Below are 25,717 nucleotides of genomic sequence, written 5' to 3'. Positions count from 1 at the left end.
GTTTAGCAGTAGTGGCTGTAGGTTGGTGAGATGGCTCAGTGGTTAAGAGCACTGACTGCTCTTCTGCAGAAGTCATGAGTTCAGATTCCAGCAACCACATGGTGGCTCACAACCATCCGTAATGAGATCTGATGCCCTATTATGGGTGTCTGAAGTGGTGTATTTACATATTATAAATAAATAAATAACCTTTAAAAAAAAGAGTAGTGGCTGCTCTTCCAGAGGTGCTGAGTTCAATTCCCAGTAACTACGTGATGGCTCACAACCATCTGTAATTGGATCTGATGCCCTCTTCTGGTGTGGCTGAAGACAGAGTACTCAAATACATAAAAATAAATAAATATTTTTTTAAAATGGGGATAGTTGGACATGATGGCACATGCTTTTAATTCCAGTATTTGGGAGGCAGAGATAGGTGAATCTCTCTTTGAAGAGCTTAGTCTACAAAGTGAGATAATATCTATCTCAAAAACAAAACAAAAACAAAAGCCCAAATAGCAACCCCTCAAAACAACAACAAAAAACCTCCAAACAAACACGGTATAGACATGAGTAGAAACCTCTACAAAGAAAATACACAAATGGCAAATAAGATCATGTGTGTGTGCGTGCACGTGTACACACACACACACAAATCTGTTCAAATATCATATGACTTTGTAGAACTGGAAATGAAACCAACAGTGTAATACTACTGAACATGTTTTAGAATGCCCAAAATCTAAAATATTGACACCACCAAATGCTGGGGATGATGATCTACAGAGAAATCCTATTCCTTATGCTAGGAATGCAGAATGGCATTGACACTAGGGCAGTTTCCTTCCTGATCAGTCCTGGTGCTTTGCAAAGAGGTTGTGAAACACCTGGGGAAGAAAGCATGGCTGGTGGGGGTGGCTCACTGAAGTAGGCCTTTGAAAGGTTCTCGCCAGGCCACACTACTGACTGGAGTTCTCTGCTTTCTAATTAGCTATGGTGTAGATGAGCTGCAAATTCTTCTTCTTTTTTTTTTTTTTTTTTGGTTGTTGGTTTTTTGGTTTTTCAAGACAGGGTTTCTCTGTGTAGCCCTGGCTGACCTGGAGCTCACTCTGTAGACCAGGCTGGCCATGAACTCAGAAATCTGCCTGCCTCTGCCTCTGTGTGCGCCACCACCACCACCGCCCTGTAAGCTGCAAATTCTTGATGCCACAGACATAATGATAGACAAGGCACTGATGCCTCGATGGATTATATTCCTTGAAATCATGAGCCAAGCTAAAGTCTTTGTTCCTTATGTTGTATTTGTCAGATAGTCTACCACAGAACATGACAAGGGAACAAGATAATACTTTAGGACAAAAATCAGTTCTGTATTTGATAAGGAAACATATTACTTTGCTACTGCTGTAATAAAACACCATGATCAAGGTAACTTAAAGAAGAGCTTATTTGGGCTTAGAGTTCCAGAGGGTTAGGCTCTGTGATGGCAAGGGGAAGACGTGGTGGCAGGACAGGAAGCTGAGGGCTGAAATGAGAGCTGAGTGAAACAAACCGGGAATGAAAGCTCAAAGCCCAGCCCAGCGGACACACTTCCTTTCGAGCAAAGCCGGTCTCTAAAACCTGTGCAAACAGTTTCACCACCTGGGGTCCAAGCACTCAAACATCTGGTCTTATCCGGGGATATTATCATTTCAAACCACACCAGGAAATTAACCAAGGAATGGGGGTGGGGGGAGAGACAATGAAAGAATGCCAGATTAAAAAAAATAGCAAAGTAGAAAAAACCATCAGATTTTCCCCTCATGAGCTGATTCTGTTTTTTGAAAAAAAAATTCATGTTGAAATTTTTTTTTTTTTTTTTTTTTTTTTTGGTTTTTTCGAGACAGGGTTTCTCTGTGTAGCCCTGGCTGTCCTGGAACTCACTCTGTAGATCAGGCTGGCCTCAAACTCAGAAATCCGCTACCACCGCGCAGCCCATGTTGAAATTCTAATCTTGGAAAGTGATTGTATTTAGAGATAGAGAATTGAAGCAGTAGTTCAGTACAAATGATGTCTTATGGTGTGGTGTGCCTTGTTGATTGACACAGAGTTTCAGGCTATCATCAAACTTGCTAGGTAGCTGAGGCTGGCCTCCTGATCTTCCTGCCTCTACCTTCTCAGTGCTGAGATCACAGGCATGAGGATTACGACTGGTATTTTTATAGGAAGAGAAGATTAAGAATCAGAAATGCACAGAGAGACTTGTGAACATATAGGAACAAGACTGTAATTAACTGGCCAGAAAGACTCAGAAAAGCAATCCTTTTAGAGACTTTTTTTTTTTTTTTTTTTTTTTTTGGTCTTTGCTTTAGCAAGGGATAGGGTCTCACTGACTATGCAGTCCCAGTGTGGCATTTACTTCTGCTGCCTGTGAATCAAAATGTAGAACTCTCAGCTTCTTCTCCAGCATCATGTCTGCCTGCACGATGCCATCTTTCCTTCCATGATGATGATAATAAACCTGTGAACCTGTAAGCCAGCCCCAACTAAATATTTTCTTATCATGGTGTCTCGTCACAGCAATAGCAACCCTAACTAGAACAGGACTCCTCGCTTCCAAAACTTTAAAAAAAAAATATATTTAGCTGTTAAAGTCACCTAATTTGTGGCACTTTGTTATAGAAGCAACAATAAACTAATACATTGTTATAGTCACCTTAAAAGTAAATAGATTAAACTGTGAGTTAAAATGTACATATTTGCCGGGCTGTGGTGGCGCACGCCTTTAATCCCAGCACTTGGGAGGCAGAGGCAGGCGGATTTCTGAGTTTGAGGCCAGACTGGTCTACAGAGTGAGTTCCAGGACAGCCAGGGCTATACATAGAAACCCTGTCTCAAAAAACAAAAAAGGTACATATTTTCAGAATGAATTAAAATCATGACCCATCTATTATATTGTATACATGGCACTAAATTTAGAACTCGATTACAAATAGATTGAAAACAAAAGGACAAGGGCTGGCGAGATGGCTCAGCAGTTAAGAGCACTTGATGTTCTTGGAGAGGACCTGGGTTCAGATCCCAGCACCCACAGGGCAGCTCACAACTATCTGTAACTCCCATTCTAGGACATCCAATAACTTCTTTTAACTCTGATGGTACCAGATATATATTCGGTATACATACATACAATCAGGTAAAATAAAATACTCATGAAAATAAAATAAAATAAATCTAAAAAAAAAAAATTAAAAAGAACAGGACATAAAAAGATATTTCATGATATAGTAACCAAAAAGGGACTCTGGCAGCTATGCTAATTAATATAGGACACAATAGACTTGAATAAAAAGAAAAGAATATTTAAATGAAAAAGACAATACACACACACACACACACAAAACTAATCTGTTCAGGCGGAATAACAAAAATGGCGTACCCTGTTTTGTGGTTCCTTTTTAAATAGCTACTGAGTTGGATGTGGTGGCCCTAGCACTTGGGAGGCAGAGGCAAGTAGATGACTGTGAGTTTGAGGCCAGCCTGGTTTACAAAGCAAGTTCCAGGACAGCCAAGGCTGTTAACAAAGACATCCTGACTCAAAAAAACCAACCAAAAAAACCAACCAAACAAAAAACCAAACCAACCAACCAAACAAAAAACTCTAGAAATGTGTATAGCTTACAGTTTAGTGTTATGAATGAGATTTCTGAGTGTATGAATGAGTGGGTCTCTGATTCTTGTGCCTTCTTCCTTTTTTTTTTTCTGAATTACTTATTTATTTTATGTATATAAGCTCATTGTAGCTGTATTCAGACATGCCAGAAGAGGGCATCTGATTACTATAGTTGTAAGCTAGCATGTAGTTGCTGGGAATTGAACTTAGAATCTCTGGAAGAATAGTCAGTGTTCCTAACTGATGAGCCATCTCTCCAGCCCCTCTTGTGCCTTCTTTTGGGCCCTTTTCTTTCTGTTTGTTTGCCTTGTCCAACTTCGATGTGCTAGTTTTTGTTTTATCTTATTGTATTCTCTTTTGTTATACATTGCTGTTATCTCTTAGATAATGAGAGACAGAAAGGGATCTGGATGTGAAGGGAGGTGGGGAGGAGCTTCGAAGAGGAGAGGGAGGGGAACCATAATCACGATATATTATGTGAGAAAAGAATCTATTGTTCATTTTCAATAAAAGAAAAAAAAACCAACCAAACAAAAATTTGTATCTTACAGTTCTGGAGGCTTGGAAGTCTGTGATCAAGAAACCAGCATGGCTGGGTCCTGGTGAAAGACTTCTTGCTAACATGTTGAGAGCCTGATCTCTCTCTCTCCCTCCCTCTCTCCCTCTCCACACACATGGAGAGATAGAGATGATGATGGAGAAACAAAGGAGGTAGAGGATGTGAAGAGAACTCTCTGGTCTTTTCATATAAGAGCAATAATCCCATAAAGACTGTGCCCTTGTAAGGTTAGAGGACTGCAACATAATGAATTTGGTGAAGATATAAACATTCAGTCACTAACAATATAAGCTGATGAATCAGAGAATCTATCAAGAAGACATAACCATTATAAACATACATGCAATGAACAAGAAACTCAAAAGTATGTTTAAAAATGGACTACATTAAGGTGAAAATTAGGTAATTCTACAGTAACAGAGACTTTGATATCCTACTTTCAATAATTGATAAAGCAACTATGCAGCTCAACAAAGAAATCCATAAAGGAAGAAATTAAACACCATACCCTGAAGCAATGAATAGCCCATGGAACCCACAAGCAAACTGAGAATATTGAATAAAGGAAAAATACCACATGCTAAATGTACTGGCTACGTCTAAAGCAATCCCTGGAAGGAAGCGTAACTGTACATGACTGTGGTAAGAAAGAAGGCTGCCCTTGTATCAGTAACCTGACTCATACCTTGTGGACCTAGAAAAAAAGAGCAAATTAAACACAAAGGCAAAAAAGAAAAAAAAAAAAAGGAACAAAAACACCAGAAGGTCTTGTCTTTGAAAATACTAGCAAATTTGACAAACCTCTAGCTTTGTAAGAAGACTCAAATTAAGAAGACTCAAATTACCAAGGTAAAACTTTACTATCAACCTTTGGAATGAAGAGCATGGCAGCATACCAAGAGGAATGATATGCAAGGGAATTAGATAAGTAGACGAAGGGAACAAAGTCCTGGAACTGACTCAAATACAAATACAAAATCTGAATAAGCCCAGTACATCTGACTAAGCCAAGTCAAGAGAGGGCATGCAAATCAATCCCTTGCCAACACAGGAAATCCTTGGCTTTACTAGTACATTCTCCTAAATACATTTAAGAATTAATACTAATCCTTCTTAAACTCTCCTGAAATATGATAAAGAGGATGGAGCACTTCTTAACTTTCTGAGGGGAAGGGAAATAGAGAATAGCTTTCTGGCTATGGGGTTTTCCCTTGGGGATAATGAAAAAAGTCTGAAATTGCATACTGGTGATGGCTGCATGGCAGTGTTAATGTATTTAATGCTATTTTACACTCCAAAGTGGCTTCACAGATAATTTTTGTATGTTTCTACGCAATAAGAGCCATTCTTGGTTTCAAAACCAGCCATGAAGTAATGTATACTGTATGAATGCACTGTCGTCCCAGGAGGACATGTGAGAGGGAAAGTATATGACACTTGTTTGGGATTGGGAGCAGGGTCTGAAGAGAAATCCAAAGTTACTATAAATGGTTCTAAACTTTCCTTTTAAAGGTAATGGAAATGTTCTAAAGTTACACTGTGGAAATGGTCACTATTTGTAAATATGCCAAAACTAAATGATTCATCTTTTTAAAAGATAAATCCATCCATCCATCCATCCATCCATCCATCCATCCATCCATCCATCCATATGGATGCTCTGAACTCAGAACCTCTGGAAGAGCAGTCAGTGCTCTTAACTGCTGAGACATCTCTCCAGACCATTTTTGTTATTTTTTAAATGAGTATATGTATGCATGTATATACACAAGCATGTATATGCATACATGTGGAGGTCAGAGTCTACATATGGGAGTTGGTTCTCTCTTCTACCACATGGGTCTGGAGATTGAACTCCAGACTTGGCAGGCGTGGCACCAAGTACCTTTACTGTCTGAACCACCCTGCTGTCCCTAGTATAAACTCTTTAATTAAGACAAAGCAATGACAGAAAGAAGAATATCGGAGAATCAGCATCATCTCAGCTTTCATTGAATATCTTATTAGAATACTCATAGCACAAACATATGACTTGAAAACATGTTTCTGTTTCAGTCCCTCTGGTACAGCTATTGAGATGGACAAAGCATAAATAAGTAGTCATAGGGGAGAAATACCCTTGATAACATTAAAACTCAAAACTTTGGCTGGGCAGTGGTGGTGCACACCTTTAATCCCAGCACTTGGGAGGCAGAGGCAGGTGGATTTCTGAGTTCAAGGCCAGCCTGGTCTACAGAGTGAGTTCCAGGACAGCCAGGGCTACACAGAGAAACCCTGTCTCAAAAAACAAAAAAAACCAAAAAAACAAAAACAAAAACAAAAACAAACAAACAAACAAACAAAACCCACGAAAAACTTTGTTTCTCAGTGATTGATACTGGCTACACTTATGATGGGAAATCCAAATCATGATTAATTCACATGGAGGCTTTTAAAATAACACTGTGGAAATTATTGATAGTAACTTCTAAAAGATACAATTAAAAATTATGTTGTTAGTTTTTTAAAAACTTATAGAAAGCTAGGTGAAAGAAAATACTATGCTTGTTTTGACATAGAAATTAAACTTCATTTAAAGCAAAGCTCTGAGCTACTGGTGGTTATTAAGGGAATCAGTAATCTACTTCCAAGAAGTCAGAGGGGAGCTGCCTCTGGTGACACATGCCTATAATCCCAGTAGATTAGGAGACTGAAGCAAAAAAAAAAAAAAAAAAAAAAAAAAAAAAAAAAAAAGACGATGAGTTCAAAGCTTTCCTGGGCTACAGAGGGAGACTAAGATTAGCCCAGTCCAAGTATGTAGAAGTGTGAGGGTTTTATTTTCCTTAAAGATTTATTTATTTCTTATATATTCAGTGTTCTGCCTGCATGTATGCCTGTGGGCCAGAAGAGGGCATCAGATCCCATCACAGATGGTTGTGAGCCACCATGTGGCTGCTGTGAATCTAACTCAGGACCTCTGGAAGAGCAGTCAGTGCTCTTGACTACTGAGCCATCTCTCCAGCCGGGTAGTATGAATTTTTAATCCTAGTACTCAGAAGGCAGAGGCAGATGTAGACAGCTCTCTGTGAGTTCAGAGTCTGCCTGGACTATATAAAAAGTTCCAGGCTGGCCAGGGCTACACAGTAAGACCCCATCTTAAAAATCAGCCTGGGTAACTTAATGGGAACCTGTATTAAAATAAAAACAAAGGTTAGGGCTATAGCTCAATCATAGAGCACCTGCCTGGCACACACAACACTCTAGGTTAAGAAACAAAGTCACAGGGCAGCATTTTATTATCTGTCTTTTCAAGGTAATTATGAAAGAGCTTAAGAGAAAATATAAGATTAAATGAGTGTTTCTTGACAATATTTTCAATTTATAATTCTATATCTGATTTAGTGGACGAATTTTTATTTACAAGTTTAAACAAATTAGTAGGTACTAGGGAAAGAACACTAAGTAAAATGGGTATTTTCCCCTCACTGGATTTAATCATTGTGTGCATGTGTGTGTGTGTGTGTGTGTGTGTGTGTGTGCATGCATGTGGTTTATATGCACATGTATATGCATATGGCTCTATGTTTGTGGAGGCCAGAGGAAAAAGTCCTTCTTTATCTCCATCCTATTTCCTTACGACAGAGTCTCTTGCTGATGGCCAGCAAGCCTCGGGGACTCTCCCGTCTTTACCCATGCCTGGCTTTTGACATGGGTGCTGGGATTTAAGTGCACATGCTTGTGCACAAAGTATTGTTACTCATCTCTTCAGGCCCTTTCATCATAACTTTTTCATTGCTGGGAACTGAACTTAGGACCTCACATGGCTGGGCAAGCACTCTATCACTGATCCCAGCTTAAGTAATCACACTTTTCAGAGATATCCTCCCACTGGGAAAACAGTCCTGAAATAAAAATGAAATTTTAAAGTAGACAAAATTAAGGCAGTGTCCTAAATTCATGACACAACTAGAAAAGAATATCACTATGATAATATTCAAAGGTAAGGGCTTTCTTCACCTTTGAGGATTGCTGGTCCTTCTGCTTGGCTTCAGAGCCAAAGGTGTTCTCCAGTACACCTGAAGCTTAGAATTATTTTAAGTCATCCCTTTGGGTTTTTCCTTTTTTTTTAAAAAAAAATTATTTATTTTAATGTATGAGTGCTCTGCTGCATATATATCCACCTGCCTGAAGAGGGCATCAGGTCCCCCTATAGATGCTTATGAGCCATCATGTGGTTGCTGGGAATTGAACTCAGGACTTTTGGAAGAGCAGCCAGTGCTCTTAACCACTGAGCTATCTCACCAGCCCCTTTCCTTTTTTTTTTTTTTTTTTAAAGTAATCCATATATTTAAATATATAAATTAAATTGCATTTATTACAAATGGTGTAAACTCATATTAAGTAATAAAGTATTGATAAAGGCTGAACAAGAAACTTACTCTCTCTTTCCAGAATTTCTTTAGCATTAAAATGAAGAAAGCATTTTTCTGGGAGTTAAACAAATTATGGTAACAGTTCTAACACATAATAAATGTTCAATAAATGTCAGCTCTTTTTATTGTCACATAATAGGCTGGTTATACTTACTCTTTTGTTGAGACAAATAACGGGCCACAGGCTGCACCCCAGGGTACAGCAGCAGCAGAGACATCCACACAGCAGCCATTTCACATTGACAGGGAGAGCCTTTTTCAAGCATGAGTTCACACGGCCAATGCTGGTCTTAAATTCTTCTGGAGCCACCTAAAATAGGGGGACTCTCTATAAGAGTTTGTGGATAGCTCCCTATAACCTCTAATGCTAAAGAAATGCCTTATCACAAATATTTCAATGTCTCAATATAGTCTCTCCATAAATCTGTATCATATATTCTTAGAAGACTTAGTGAGTAAAGCAATACAATTTCATCCTTGAAGAACTTTGCATATTATTCACAATGCTCTGAAATGACCAACAATAAACTGTTAGGAAAGGAAACCCATCAAGCACTTTTGATAGCAAACATTCTTGGTAAGGCAATGGTGCTCACAGTCTTCAGGTACCCTGACTCAAAGCTGGGTTATGGTTAGAATCCTAAAAAAAGACAAAAAATCAAACAACTAACCAGAGGAAATGGAATTAAAACAGGCATTGGTAATAATCCCCAATTACTTTGAAATAAACTCTATTAATACCTTTTCTTTCTGGCAAATCTGTAATACAATAGTTAAACTTGCTGCTGTTTGTGGGAAATACATTAACAACAACAACAAACAGTATCTGGGAAAAAATTTCAGCATCTGGTTGTAAAAGCAAAACTTATGATGTTGGTAAAAAGATAAACTGCTATAAAATGAAAGCTACACAATGACGCGCCAAATCACAAATCTAAAGTTTCACTCTTCACACAGAAGGTGCATTTTTTACTTTTTACTTTTAATTAATTGGATGTCTTAGAATCCACACAAACATAGGTAATAGTGGATGCTGTGAAGGTTCAGGTCAGTGCTATAACGATGAAAACACTAAGTAGATAAGCTTTATTAGAATTGTTTGTGTCACCTGTAAGTTAATTACTCAGTCCACAAACTGGTCATTCTTGCTAACAATGACAAGTTTTGAAGCTGTAGATCTTAAAATGTAGGTTATATAGGGAAAATGAATTCCATTTTCCGTCTACACTGCTAACAACATGATACAGCGGCCGTCACTGGGCACCAAGAATTCCAATGAAGTGACATTTCTGGGGGTAAATATAAAAATAAATTGAGAGAATCATGCTTTATAATTGAAATCAGAAAACATTTTAAAGCTAAATCAGGAGACTTGCTTCTACTTCTTGTCATGTCTGGGAAAAACCACAGATAAAAATCATTTAATTTTTTTAAAAAAAATTTACTTATGTATAGTGTTCTGCCTGCATGTATGCCTGTAGGCCAGAAGAGGGCACCAGATCTCACTAAAATGGTCATGAGTCAGCACATGGTTGCTAGGAATTGAATTCAGGGCCGCTGGAAGAACAGCTAGTGCTATTAACTACTAAGCCATCTCCCCATTTCCCCCCATCCCCCTTTAAAAAATCAAGACAGGGTTTCTCTGTATAGATTTCGGTGTCCTGGAACTCTGTACACCAAGCTTGTTCTTGAACTCACAGAGATCTGCCTGCCTCAGTGTTCCAACTGCTGGGACTAAAACTCTGTACTACTACCAACTAGCTAAGATCGGCTCATTTAATTTTTCTTAATTACAATCCCTCATATATAAGGTGAAATGATATAGTTTATGTTTTAATTAATTGTATTGTGTTAATTAATGTATTTTATTTCTGTCTGCATGTATGCCTACAGGCCAGAAGAGGGCATCAGGGTCACATTATATAGATGGCCATGAGCCGCCATGTGGTTGCTGTGGTTTGAACTCAGGACCTCTTGGAGAGCAGCCAGTGCTCTTAACTACTGAGCCATCTCTCCAGCCCTGATATAGACAATGGAAATCGAAGTTCCAACTTGGAAGGAATTTCTTACCTAGAATACTTTGGAATTAAAAGTCTGTAAATCACATCTCAGATGTACAGATAGAAAGCTGCTGTCTGTGTTCTCTGAAGGCAAAGAGATTGATCAGATATACACAAAAAGCCTCAGTTTTCTTACACATTGATTCCAAATAAAAGGATAATCGGCCACATGTTGAGGGAAACCTCAATATTTTCCAGGTCTTGAGTTTCTCAGAGCTATTCCTTTCTTCTGCTTCCTTCCTCTCCACCCCCCCCCCACCCGCCCCTTTTTTTTTTTCCAGAACCAGTGCTGGAAGCCAGGGGCTAGCTCACGGTAAGCAGGTGTCCTACTGGTTATTCCTCCTGCAGTCCTTTGCTGTTCTTTTAAAAAACAAGGTGCCAAGTTACTGTGTAAAGATTTATGTATCCTAAACAGGAGCATTTAATTTCCTTTTCATTGCAGGGAATCACCAAGTAACAGTTAAAGATAGTTTCTATCTCACAGGACTTTTCAGTGCAGCCTTCTGCAGTGCTGCCTGCAGCCTTCTACCTGAGCTAAGAACATACAGAATTCCGTGAGGGGCCAGACTTCTCTGTCCCACCTTCTGTCATGACTGTGTAACACTGGTTCCTCCTATGAACAGACTGTAATATTTTTCCTTTTGTTAGAAAAAAAAAAATCTCGAGAATAAATGGGGGTAACAACCATAAGCTACTTAGCACGATGCCTAGCAGACATTAGGCACTCAGAAAATGCACTATTGTCCATATCTCCTGGTAAGACTGCAGGCAAAAGAAGAGTATTGTGTTCTTTAAGCATTCAAGCACGATTGGCTTGACAATGTGTACACTTTCTAAAAACAGGAGCCTTTACCTCACTGCCTGAGAGTGCTTAGAGAACAGCTTTTTCCTACTATCTTATGTTTTATTCCTCTCCCTCTCTAAAAAAATCTACTGGATATAACTGTAGTCACTTTATAATGCAGGCAATTCTGTTTTTTTTGTTTTTAAAGAAAAACTTGATTTCATATTGTGACAATAACTTAAAAATACCTTCTCTATCTCAGACAAATATAATTTTCAGAAAATGGTTATTCAGCGAAGGTTTACTCAGTTTGTCACCTTAAGCTTGCCCCCACAGGCCAGAGACCTTTCGTGTTCTCGTGGACACGGCTGCACCAGCAGCATGGAGGCACATCCATCCCAGTTGTTTGGATAACTGTAACTCTGGTGTCCTCGCCATTTTCTAAACCTGACTTCCAGCTCTTATTCTCAGGTACCACTTTGCAGTACAAGGAGATGATCTACAGTGTTGCCTATTTTGAGCTTTGCTTATTTAGAAAATATATGTTATACTTATTTACTTATTTATCTATCTGTGTATGTGACTATACAGGACACCCTGCAAGACAGTCAGTTATAACCACTCTCAAGATCTAGCTCAGGCTGTCCAGCTTGCCGGCAAACACCTTTGTCTCACTGAGCCATCTTGCCAGCCTTGAAAGGAGTTTTTAAAAAGTTTGTAATCATGATTGAAACTTTTATTTAAAAGCAAGCATGTAAGTACAGATAAGAAAATTAGAAGTAAAGAGATAGAAATGAATCTACCCAAAAGAACAAAACCGTGTATAAGGGTTCTTTAAAAATAAAGTTTCATTCTAGCAGGGAAGAACAGTGTTAGAAGGCTGAGGGAAGGAAGGGAAAGCTGGCTTTCAATGTGAAACGTGAATGAAAGCAATTCTATGCCACAGCATATCCTATATGCAGTTTGTTAGGAAACTTCCATTACACGTTTCAGAAAATGAAAACACCAACCCACCACCACAAACTTGGCAATTTTCCTTTTTCAACAGTCTACTTTTTAACAGATACTCTCTTACTACTGACAAACTAAAATTCAAATGTTCAAGTAACTAGAAATGAGAAATCAAAATTTGGGTCATAAGACAAGTTTATGGAGGAGAAAAACTTTCACTAGAATCTTAAACAAGCAACTATAGCTTGCATTGACTTTAAAAAGATGCCAGGACTGGGTTTGGGGAAAAACGTATTTGAGTAAGAGTATAAGTCATAAAACAGAGATAGGGAATGAGAACTGACTAACTCTCAACTTTAACATAGAGAGAAATGTTTGGTTAACTATAGATTCCCAGTTATTCCAGTTGGACTCATACACTTCTGTACCACTATTTCTAGTATTACGTCGGCTGGGAGCCTCTGACTTTCTAGTTGGACAGTAGGCTGTAAAGAAACATTTCATTCCTTTTGACTCTCTTGCAAAGAAAGAAGAAACCATCAGGAGTGGGGGAAAGGGTCATAATCTTTTATAACAGGATGCAGGAGACTCTGCAAACAGACTAAAAGTAAAGCAAAGCCCAGCAGGACTGATGTGCCTCCAGCATTGCGAGGAGCACAAGCCTATCAATCACTTGTCATATTGGATCACAATAGAAGGAGGGTCAATTTTTATGGCTTCCCATTCCTGACGCTACATAATGCTCGCCCCATAACGCCCTTTGCTACTTTCAAGCTGAGGACTAGACACTTTGATTTCCTTTTGAAAACTTAATGTGGGTCTTTCACTTTCTGGTCACCAGAATCTACCTGTGGGTGTGTAAACACACTTATCTACATTATTTGTTCTATCATGACAGAAGAACTCACTGTTCTACACTTATAAGAATCAACACAAAAGAAGCAAAAGGTTAATAGTGAGTTGTGGAGTTTCTGAAATGGCTTTTTAGCCATTCACTGCAATCTTGTTTACCTCAAACTAACTACTTAGAATATCTCACTCATGCCAAAAGACTGATTTTTTTTTAAAATAAAGGATAATCTTTTTTTGTTAGGTATTAGAGTTATCCATTTTCAGACAATTTACACAAGGAGTATTAAGTTGGGAATTAAGACCTTTTAATTTAATTTTTTCCTATTTATGGAAGGCCTCCCCCTACTACAAAAATGGTTTAATAATCCACACTAATCTATACTAATGAAATAGTACCTACTGGAGAAAAAGATTCTCATTAGGGAAATAAAACTTGTATTTATGTTATAAACATGTAACTTTAAGAACCAGACCTTCAGGAACTAGTACTAACGCTCAGTGGTGGAGCACACGCTTAGTGTGAGCAAGGCATTGGGTTCGAGCCACAGCAACAAAACAAACAGACAGCACATGTTCACAATCATTTGTACTGCTTTTCTCATTGTCAAACATATAGTAAGAACATAGTGCACTATCATTCCTGCATTACCTAATACATGAGAAAATGCATATAACACATATAACAAATACTTGGATGTATATGTACTATAAAAATAATCACCTGAAAAGAATACATGCTTTAGCCAGGCATGGTGACTCATGCTTGTAATCAGAACAATTAGAGAGCTGAGGCAGGGGGACTGCCACAACTTTGAGACCAGCTTGCATTCTATAATGAGTTCCAGGCCAGCTTGGGGTACATAACAAAATTCTGTTTCTAAAAAGAAAAGCAGACAGATTTAAAAGGAGGAGGAGGAGGAGGAGGAAGAGGAGGAGGGATGTTTTCAAGACCAGCTTCCATTCAGATCATCTAGGTTGTATGGTTATCAAAAGCAGCTTACCATTCTTACAACTCCAATTTAAAAACGTGCTAGTGTCTTTTGGGTCAATGGAATTTTTAGTTGCAGAAAATTTGGAAAGGAATGAAAATGTGTGAAAAGATATTCAAAAGATTACTTCAGCACTAAAAATGGCTAATTAAAAAATAGATAATGCTTATGTCTAGGAGCTATATTTACTGACAGTTTAGAAGATATTCATTTTCTACAGCTCTAATTTTAAATATATAAAAAATTAAGTTAGTATTCAAGTTGCATGTAATTTCCCAGTCAAAACATGCAGTAGTATTAATGGAAACAGAAATAACTTCTCTATTGAAGATGTTTTCTTTTACATTTTTCTTTTAGTGTTAAATCTACCATGTTCTTACCAATATTATTATTAAAGAGATATTTCCATGTTTAATTTTATACATTTAAAGGAAATGTTTACTATTAATCTTTATAGGACACATCTAAGTTTAAGCTGCTGCTGCACTTGAAGTATTCTGAATGAACCTATTAGAAACAAAAGCCAAAAATTTACAAAGAGATATTCTCTCCCCCTCTGTGTGCAAGTGTGGAGGCCAGAGATTGACTTCAGGTGTCTTTGAAGTTCTATCACTCTGTACCTTATTTTTGAGGCAGGGTCTCCCACCAAACTGGAACTCATCATTTCTGCTAGACTAACTGGCCAGAGCATATCCCCTAGGATCTATCTGTCTTTACTATCCAGCACTGGGAGTACAGTTGCCTCTCATTGTACTTGGCAATTATATGGGTGCTGGGCATCTGAATTCAGGTTTTCAAGCTTGTATAATAAGCACTGTTTGCTCACGAAGCCATCTTCCCAACCCGAAAGTTAGCATTTCTGTAGGACAATTGTTCTAAATATAGTACTTTTAAAAAGATAATATTTCAAGTGTACAACATGTTGGTGCTTTTTGTTTGTTCTTTGTTTGTTTGTTTGTTTGTTTTTTGAGACAAGTTCTAACTATGTAACCCAAGCCAGTCTCATGATCCTCTTGAATGCTAGTGCTGGGTTTATAGACCTATGCCATTGCAACAGCTCAACATGATATTTCAATATACATACCCACACCTAGTGAAATGATTACTACAGTCAAGCAAGTTTTTTTTTTTGTTTTTGGGGTTTTTTTTTCGAGACAGGGTTTCTCTGTATAGCCCTGGCTGTCCTGGAACTCACTCTGTAGACCAGGCTGGCCTTGAACTCAGAAATCCGCCTGCCTCTGCCTCCCAAGTGCTGGGATTAAAGGCGTGCACCACCACTGCCTGGCGAGCAAGCTAAACATATCTCCCTACATAGTTATTTATCATTTCTTTTAGAGAACCTGAAATCTGTTCATTTGGTGAATTTTCAGCATGTAATACAATATTATTTATAACCATCACACAGTACATTAACCTAGATTTATGGGTTTGAGTCCCGGGAAGTCTGAATTTTGAGCATGAATGCTTGTCTATACAACTGAATATAGAGAAACCTAGAAATAGAAAGGTAGTTACTTATTGCTGTGAGTCCAATTCTAGAAACTCAATCTAAAAGGAAGAAAAACATTTAACCAAAAAATGATGCTTTTTATTTGTAATAAATGATGCATACCATATAACACTTTTAAAAAAAATAATAGTGACTCAGTTAAAAAGATAACGTTGGCAATGAAAGGATTGGAAATTATAGATCTAAATGAAAACAATTATAGCTACCTGTGCTGGTCAGAAAAGCCAACACTGGAAAAGCTGAGCAGGTAAATAAACAATAGCTGACATTAAGGAAGAACAGACGAAATAGCTGGCCAGAGGCTGGTAGTCATGGAAACACCATTTAGTCACTGTGCACACAGCTTCCAAGTAGGGAGGCCTCCTGTTATTTGGCTTCATTACCAGTGAGTCAAAGCATTTGTCATAACATTGAATAAACCATAACACAGTGTATTAGAATTGGAAAATTCAAAGCAAACCCACTTACCTTCCCTGTCAGAACTGACGGAAATTCTGTATCAAACTTGTTGCTCAATCCAAACCTTAAAAACAAAAACAAAGATAGAACAAAATCTATTCTATTCAGCAGATTTAACCTTTTCTTACAATAAGTTTTAAACCCTTAGGGTTTTTCTTTTGGTCTTTAGATTTAAATAATTGTGCCCTGAATATTTACAACTTTATGATGTATGTGCCAGTTAAAACCAAACTTAATGGATTAAAAATCCATACGTAAGTCCTAAAAATAACATTAAATTTAAAAAAAAATCCATTAAATCCAACAGATAGATGGGTTCTGAATAAAACTTTACAGGTGGATCTCTGAGTTCGAGGCCAGATTGGTCTACAGAATGAGTTCTAGGACAGCCAGGGTGACACAAAGAAACTCTGTGTTGAAAGACCAAAACCCAAAACCAACCAAACAAAAAAGCTGGGCAGTGGTGGTGCACTCAGTGTTTAATCCCAGCACTTGGAAGGCAGAGAAATGTGGATCTCTTTGAGTTCGAGGCCAGCCTGGTCTACAGAGGGAGTTCAAGGACAGCCAGGGCTACACAGAGAAATCCTGTCTCAAAAACCAAACCAAACCAAACCAAACCAAACCAAACCAAACCAAACCAAACCAAAAACTATAGAAAGTAAAAATATACTTCCTTTTCCATTTTTAGTATTTTGGAAGTGGATTCATTTTTACTTATATTAAAAGAACAGTAACTATTATTAATTTGTAGTTTTCACTACTTCTTAAGTAGATGGGAACTTGACTTTAGGCAAATTATGTATTTAATTGATTTTTAAAATGTGTCTGTGTACTAGAATTAAAAGCATGTGCCACCATGAATACCAGTTTCCTTGTCCCCAAAACAGGGATAAAAATACTTTTCTTGGAAGCCGTTTACAGTTTGAATACAGTTACTTAGCATAGTGTATAACCCAGGAAGCTCGAAGTTAGTGGTGTCTGTCCCCTACTACTACTTTCCTTTCATGGTGTTCTCAATGCTAGTTTACTTTGGTTTTTGCTTACCCATCATCCACTGACATAAAATTCTTACTTATCCTGATATGAAATTGTCTGACAATCAGAAAGTGACCTAAGGTGTTCCTAGTCAGTTAGTACATGAGCAAAGGCCTATAACAACTCCTTTTGACTTTATTACAGATTTTTTTTTTTTTTTTTTTTTTTTTTTTTTTTTTTTTTTTGAGACAGGGTTTCTCTGTGTAGCCCTGGCTGTCCTGGAACTCACTCTGTAGACCAGGCTGGCCTCGAACTCAGAAATCCACCTGCCTCTGCCTCCCAAGTGCTGGAATTAAAGGCATGCGCCACCACCGCCCGGCTTTATTACAGATTCTAGTGAACAAACATACTGGCTCTTTTCTCAGAACAGTTGGGCAAATGAAAGGTATTTAAGCCGGTTGTGGTGGCGCACGCCGGTAGGATTTGCTGAAGGAGGCAGAGGCAGGAGGATCACGAGTTCAAGGCCAGCCTGGGCTACACATTTTGCAGTGGTGCATCCCGCAAGGAGTCCGCCTGCAGAGGGTGCGGTCCGTCCGGACAGACCCGCGCCCTCTCTCTGCGCGTGTTCGAATCCTGCTGGCTTCCGCCCGCCTCCTCCTGCGCCTCGTGGGGAAAAAAAAGGTATTTAAAAAGACCTTTTAATTGTCAGAAGAGTGCAAGAGTGCCTGGTCACAATCATCAAAGTATAATTCCAAAGTTTACATTAATGGGAAAAGGATTTTTAAAAAGTTTTTGTTTTATATATACACCAACAAAAGTGCTGAAATAAAAGACATACGTCACCCCTGCCCAGCTTATTTTTACTTCTCCTTTTTTTTTTTCTTTTCTTTTTTTTTTTTATTTTAGTTTTTTGAGACAGGGTTTCTCTGTATAACCCTGGCTGTCCTGGAACTCACTCTGTAGACCAGGCTGGCCTCGAACTCAGAAATCCACCTGCCTCTGCCTCCCGAGTACTGGGATTAAAGGCGTGCGCCACCACTGTCCGGCTTTATTTTTACTTCTTAAAAACCTCCTTTATGAGCAACATATAGACATCTCTCAGTGTCTGTAGGAGATTGGTTCTGAACCAGACATTGGATATCAAAAGCCCTGGATTCTCAAGTCCCTTATGTTAATTCTTCTTGACATTTTTATGTTTATTTGATTTTATTATACATATATTTTGCCTGCATGTATGATGTGTGCCAAGTGCATGCCTAAGGACCTTGGAGGTCAAAGAAGGGCATCAGATCTCCTAGAGCTAGAGTTACCGACGGTTATGAGCATCCACTTGAGTACTGGGAGTCGGATGTGAACTTCATTCTAATCACTACTTTCTGAAATACATGAAGTGAACGTTACAGTGGGGGAAAGTCCTCTGTAAGAGCAACAAGTGCTCTTAATTGCTGAGCTATCTCTGCAGCCCCCAGTTCCTTATATTAAAATTGCATAGTATTTGCATGTAGCCCATATACAACCTCCTGTATTCTTTAAATCATCCTAGTAGTAGCTAATAAACTGCTATGCAAATCATTGCTGTACTGTGTTGTTTATAGAATAATAAGAGAAAGTCTATGCATGGTCAATGTAGATGGTGATTCTTTTCAGATATTTTTGATCTGCACATGGTTGGATTTGTGTAAAACCTGTGAGTATGGTGTGAACTGTTTATCTATACCATAAAATATAAAGAAGCTGACAGAGTAGCACATGCCTATAATCCCAGAATGAGGCAAGAGGGTAGTGAGTTCAAGGCCAGCCTGGACAATTTATCAAGAATCTCTCTCTCGAAAATCAAACAACAAAGCATACTAAAGAGCAAACAAGGCCCATTACTCTCATAATTTTGGCTAACAAAGAATAGCTATCCTCTTCTCATTTACCAGGGATTTCTTTTTCAATGTTTTTCGTTAACACTGAGGACATAAAGAGTGATGACTTTCAAATAACCTTAATTCTGAGGGCTTCATGCAGTAGCTACAACTGTAATAATGAAATAGCTGCTAGAGAATGAACACCTTTTCTCTGTTTCATAAGCAAACTATGAAGTTAAGAACTATGGCTACACAGAAGTTATACAAATGCATCTATTCATTACTCTTAGCCAAGATGTGGCAGTCTTCAGCATTAGACAAAGAGGCACTTGGGAACTATTCATAAAGTCATTTTATTGATGTTATTAAATATAGAGTCTATTATGTGTTTGAAGTTGACCAAGCTGGTGGTTGTCAATGATTGAATTCTCTTTAAGTGTTTTCAATGCCCTTACATCTTAATTTCTTGAAACAATTCTTTGGATGATGGGAAATGGAGGCAAAGAAGGATGCATCCTTTCCTTACTTTACCCTGCCTCCCTATAGCCCTTGCTTTCCATGCTTGTAAAGATGATTATTTTTGACCATTTAAACCTTGCATAAATGAATGTTCATGTGCTCAGGTTAAGAATCACTACATATAAAGTCTTGTAATAAGAACCAAGATTTTGCTACAAAACTATATACTTAATAGTACTGATTTTAAAGTACATGGAGTAAACTCTACTGTACTTAGGAAAAGGAAAATTATACCCTATAATACAGAGGCTGTTCTGTTTTGTTTGTTTTTAGATTCTACTTAGATCTCCTTAATCTTTCTTACCAGACTACACAATGGCTTAAAGCCTTGTAAAATAGTTTTCTGACTGTTTTCACTGTTGGGGACTAAACAGGGGCCTTGCTCATACTACTCAAGGCCTCTGAGTCCATAAAGTTAAACTATCAGTATGTCACTGTAATCTCTCAATGACAGGTAACAAAATGGTATGCCATTCTCTAATCTGAGAAGTGTCTCTAAATTGGTTTAGAAAGGTACTGTTTGTAAATTTAACCATGTAATTTGTTTTGGTTCTATATCTAATGAGATTCCCTATAAACCAGCAATCCAGCAATTATATCAACTAACTTCTATATAGATACTCTAACAAGGGCAGACATATACACATTTTAAATAATAAGAGTATGGCCATATTTAAAAACACAAAGGAAAAAATCTCATCAGTTTGTATTTCAATATACCATGCCCCGATATTTATCCTAAAAAAAAGAAGAAAAGTTTAAGTCACATAAACAGCATTTTTGAAACATTTCATACTTGAAAGTGACAGTCTTCATTTTGTTTCTATAGTCGCAAACCTATGGGACTTAACTTAGTAATACATTTTTTTTTAAAGACAGGGTCTTACTATATAGACCAGGCTGGCCTCTAGCTCACAGTCATAAATACTTGCCTTTACCTCCTGTGCTGGGATTAAAGCTGTGCACCACCACATCCTGGCTTCACTTTGCTTCTCAGGAGATTATAATTAATCTCATGTTAAAATTCATATTTTGTTAAAATAACTAGAAGGCCAAGACATTAAGATGGTACAAGAAAACTGGAGTTCTCTGGCCCACAGGAAAGCTTAACAAAGCTTTATAGAGGGATGGTGATATGATGATCCCTCATCACTGGGATTATGATCACAGCTATGTGAAGTCCTCTTCATAGCATGATTCAACAAACTAGCATTTATTGAGGACCTGTAATAAGTCTGTACAACAATGGACATAGACTATCACTAAAATGAACCAATATTCACTGAATGTACTTAAACAGAGATTATGATAGGCACTGAAGATTCATAGGGAATGAAAGATTGTTCTTGCTGTTGTAGCTTACAATTTAGCGAGGGCTGCTCTTCTGGAGGTCCTGAGTTCAATTCCCAGCAACCACATGGTGGCTCACAACCATCTGTAATGGGATCTGATGCCTTCTTCTGCTGTGTCTGAAGACAGCTACAGTGTACTCATATACATAAAGTAAATAAGTCTTTTTTAAAAAAGAAGCAAGACAGAAAGAAGACTGTGAATGAAAAATATACACCAGGGAAGCACTGTATTATAAAACTATACATACTACTAGTGTCTGATCATGGTGATCCCAATTGAGGCCAGATTCTTCACAGGTAAGGTGGCAGAACCCAGACAAGGGGAAGTAAATATGACACATGTAGGTACTTTTTAAAATTTTGGATTTTTTGAATATAATTACAGGACAATCTAGACTCTAGATTCTAGGGAGAATCAAAGTGAGGCACTATTGGAGCCAGAGGCTAACTTATGGAATTAGACCTTGGGAGGAGGCTAGAAGAGAAGAGTATGAAAAGCAGAAGAGAAGAGATGAGTTTTGGGTAAGGAACTCCTTGAATTGCAATGTTTGGAGAGCTCAGATCTGATAAAGAGCCAATGGAGGTTTGCAGCAGTACATGACATGATTAAATGGAATTTTAAGAAAATTAGTTTGGCACAAGCATACACAATGAAGCGGGGAGAGGCGGCAGACTGTGCCTATAATTCAAGAAGGGGATGGCAACTCAAACAAGAGTATTGCCAAATAGGAACAGAGAAAATGAAAAATCTAAACAAATTTCCAAATATATGATGATACAACTCTGGGAAAATTGGACATAGGGCAATTCAAGGAGAAAAATCAAAATGACTCAAACATTGCCCATCTGGGGAGGGAAAATGTTGAGTGTAAGATATACTGAGGTAGAATCAGGTTAAACATATTTATTATCTTAAATACTTATGTCTTAATCATGGTAAAAAGCCACAAAATACATACTTCCCTCTTTTAAAAAGCCAGTTGATGGTGACACCTTTCAAATTTTAAACTTTGAATAGAAGCAAAATTTTCTATACAGGAGGACTGAACAGAGGATAGGCAAAGGCCAGGATACAGGAGAAGAAGAAATAGTTCACTCACACTGGTATAGAGCCAGGGTTGTAGCTCAGTGATACAGCACTTGCCTGGATGCACAATGCTGTAGTTTGAGTTTTGTCACCACAAAACCCAAGAAAACCAATATAACATATAATTTACAGCAATCTACACGTGTATAAGGCAGAAAAAAAGTGAAACAAAAATTGATATTTTAAATGGACCAGTTTCAGATTATTTGTTCAGGATTTTGCTTCATTTGACAGATGGAAGGTTCTGTTATTATAGATCCTGTCTCTGATACCAAACAAACATTTTATTAACAACAGGGTATAACTCTGTAGCCCATGCTGGCCTGGAACTCATGTGACCCAGGTTGGCCTTGAACTCATGGCACTCTCCCAGTTTTAATTTACCAAATGATGGTATCACAGGCTGGAACCACCATGTCTGGCTTCTAAACATTTAATCTTCTTAAAATGTTAGATATTTAGCATCAAATGTTCTTCCTAAATGAGAAAATGTGTACAATAAAGCTAAACAATTTTCACATTTAGTGACTTAAATACTGGCTTATGCTTTTCAGAGTTTTCTTCAAGTAATTAATACTGAGATACTATCAGTGCTATCCCTTTACACCTAACTCCAGAATTTTAAAATTTGTGCGTGCGTGCGTGTGTGTGTGTTGATAGCAGAAAATTATACCTATGAGGGGCTAGCCACGGCAAATCTCAGTGCTCTGTTTTAAATGAAAAAAAATGGAAACTGGTTGTGTGGAGAATAGAAATGGAGTCACAAGGAAGTTTTAGAAAAGTTAAATTATGCTTCCTTGCTATGTACTCAATGCTTGAATTGTAGAAAATAATGGGGGGAGTTGAAAGATAAAATTAAAGGTCAGTATAGAAAATACCTTTTCTCTGTTCGGTCATGGAAAACGATCTGCATAAAAGAAGCCAGGAAAATGAAGCGGCAAGTGTGGGGGGCATAGTGGTGTTTTAGAGTTTCATGGAATTAAAAACAAAACAAAAAAGAAGCCTGGATACCAGAATCATAATTAGTTTGAATAATGGTCTCCCTAGTGACAAAAGGAATGAAAGGAAAAAAATGGTGCAGGAACTTGGCGCCTGAACATTACAGGCTATCTGCAAAAATCTTGGATTGAAAAAAAAAAAAAAAAAAAGGCCTGTCTTCAAATTACCTAATAAAAAAATAAGGCCTAAAAGTCTCCTCCAAAGCCTTCTACAATCGACAAACATTTGGTAATACACTCATTCAATGATTTAAAAAGTGTATTATAGTCAAAATAGCTAACATGCTAAAAATTAAACGATAACATGATGGAGTTGGTATACACACTGTATGATTTCATACAAGCACTCAATTGAGTCAAAGAGACTGTGTGAGCCATGATAAAATTTAAAGATAGTCTGACTTGATAGGAAGGAACAAATGTATTTTGAGAATGCAGTAAAAGACACCACAGTCAAGAGCATGAACATGACACCATATTCAAAATTTCAAGTATGGACAATCTAAGCAATAAAAATGAGGAAGCACTCTTCAAAGCCCAGTGATCAATTTTTTTTTTTTACTGTGCAACCAAGATGATATGAAGTCCTTGCACACTTTATTTTCTCAAATATGACATAGGATTCAATGTAAAAGAAGCCATCTGGGTTGAGTTTTAAAGAAATTATCCTCAATTCATTAAGGGCTAATTACTATACATTTAATATTTGTATATTTAATGTCTGGACATACATGATCCCCTGTAGACATCTTCAATTATTTCAGAACCAAAGGGGCTTAGAAACCACGCACTCAAACCCCTTCATTTTGGAGATGAGGAACCCAAGGCCTGGAAGTAAGAATCAACTGACCAAGGTCACAGGGCCAGTAAGAAGGGAAACTGAGATTAGCAACCAAGATCTCTCACTCTGTATCCAATGCTCTTTCTACTTTGCATAGGTTCCTATTAACCTGAACCTCTAAGGATTTGATATTAAAGGAACGTCAGAGTAGTGCGTTCAACAGAGAAAAGATGACGATATTCATTCATATAAGCATTGGTAGGCAGAATGGATGGATAAATGTGGGTGGATTAATACTTATATTATTCACAAAATGCATCACATTTTTTTGTTGTTTTTGAAGAACCCAAACCTAGATATTGTCACCTGTCACAGCAGACGTTTTCCACTAGCCATCAATCTTGGCAGCAGAGAAGCCTAGTACACCCTGCAGTTTAGAGGCTATTCACTTGCTAGCACACGAACAAGCAGATCGCCCCTACTCCGGTGTCACTGGCTTTCTACCCTGCAACTCCACGTCCTCAGCTCACTCTTTCCTGGGGTCGATGCGGCGTTATCCCCCGCCTCCCTCCGCCTTCTTTTACACGACACCTATTCAACCTGCAGTTTTGCCATTTAGACCAGGTGCCCTTTGCTAACAGTACGCTTTAGTCAGCCCTCCCCCACTCCGCAGGCCCCTCAATGCCCTTCTCATTCGTCAGTCGTCAAATCTCAGCCTCTGCAAGCCCCCATCCCAATCGCTTACACAGTGATGTGGCCGGCGCCGCGCACCAACACAGGGTCTGGGGCATATCTCCGCAGATGCTCCTCGCTCACTACCCGAGGCGGGGGCGGCACCTCCTCCTCCTCTTCTTCTTCTTCCTCGTCCTCCTCCTCTTCATCCTCCTCTTCTTCCTCCTCCTCATCTTCCTCGTCCTCATCAGGCCCAGATACCGACGACGACGACGACGACGACGACGACGACGACGACGGAGACGACGACGATGTTGCTGCCTCTTCTTCTTCCTCCAATTCCGAGATGGTGTCGAACTCCGCCATGTTGGGCAGCAGGATGCTCATCACGTGACCGCGCGATCGCCGCCACTCTCCAGGAGAAGAGTTTGAACCTGCGGAGCTGCTGGGAGAGGAGGGGGAACGGACTGAAGAGAAAGAGGAGGGGGTGGGGAAAGCGCTTGAGGAGATGCGCCTGCGTGTTGGGTAGACAGCGCGGGGGGTTGGAGGCGGGGGCATGAGGGACCAGGGAGTAAATTCGGTGTACGCTTGCGCGCCTCCAAGGGGAGGGGGCCGGTAGAGGTGAACTCCAGGGAATTCTCGAGGTCCGGTCTGCGGGTGCTGATCTTCATACTGCGTTTTGGACGTCAGTTTCTTGTACACAGGGGACATACGTTCTCGTTTTAGTGTCTGTTAATTAATACGGGATATATTTGCCTCTATGCAGACAGTTGAGGGAAAGCAAATTCTATAAAAGCCAGTTTAGGACATTGCCCAAAATATCTCAAGGTACGCATATGTCAATCTCTTACGCAGAGATTGTTCAATTCTGAGAAAAGGGTAAACATTTTTATTAGCGTTTTTCAAAAGAGGAAACTTTCTATTAATTCTTATGCTAAATGGTACTTTGCGGACTTGCTAAGCCTCACAGACGCTAAGTGCTTTGTGTACTTATCTCCTTTAATCTCTCTACAACCCTATGAGGGGTGTACCACATTGAGCCTCATATCACACAAGGGCAATCTAGATACGAACAGAATAAATAATTTGTCCAAGGACATGGAACTAGTAAATGACAGATGAACTTTTAAATCCGGAGTCTCTTCTGACTCCCAAAACCCTGTTCTTTTAGCCAAACAGCCATGGTGCCTAAAGTTGTTTGGAAGGGCTGAGCAAAATGGTGCAAAATGGTGCATTTTAGTTGGTTCTTATGAATAAGGATATATAGGTTTGC

At 38.6% G+C, this 25,717-nt stretch overlaps 1 protein-coding gene across 1 annotated transcript in view; it reads right to left on the bottom strand.

Annotated features, from left to right (window-relative positions):
• Positions 1 to 24,979, bottom strand: part of Chic1 (cysteine rich hydrophobic domain 1) — a 40,461-nt gene extending 15,482 nt beyond the window's left edge. The window contains exons 1-3 of the mRNA XM_034485628.2: positions 24,518 to 24,979; positions 16,217 to 16,271; positions 8,757 to 8,912 (exon numbers count right to left, since the gene is read on the bottom strand). Of these exons, the coding sequence (XP_034341519.1) occupies positions 8,757 to 8,912; positions 16,217 to 16,271; positions 24,518 to 24,831 (525 nt within the window). The 5' untranslated portion in view covers positions 24,832 to 24,979. The remainder of the gene's footprint in view (positions 1 to 8,756; positions 8,913 to 16,216; positions 16,272 to 24,517) is intronic.
• Between the last annotated feature and the right edge of the window lie 738 nt (positions 24,980 to 25,717).

This window comes from Arvicanthis niloticus, chromosome X (genome assembly GCF_011762505.2).
Source record: "Arvicanthis niloticus isolate mArvNil1 chromosome X, mArvNil1.pat.X, whole genome shotgun sequence".
In the NCBI taxonomy this organism is placed as follows: domain Eukaryota; kingdom Metazoa; phylum Chordata; class Mammalia; order Rodentia; family Muridae; genus Arvicanthis; species Arvicanthis niloticus.
This window is presented reverse-complemented; position numbering and strand designations above follow the sequence as displayed.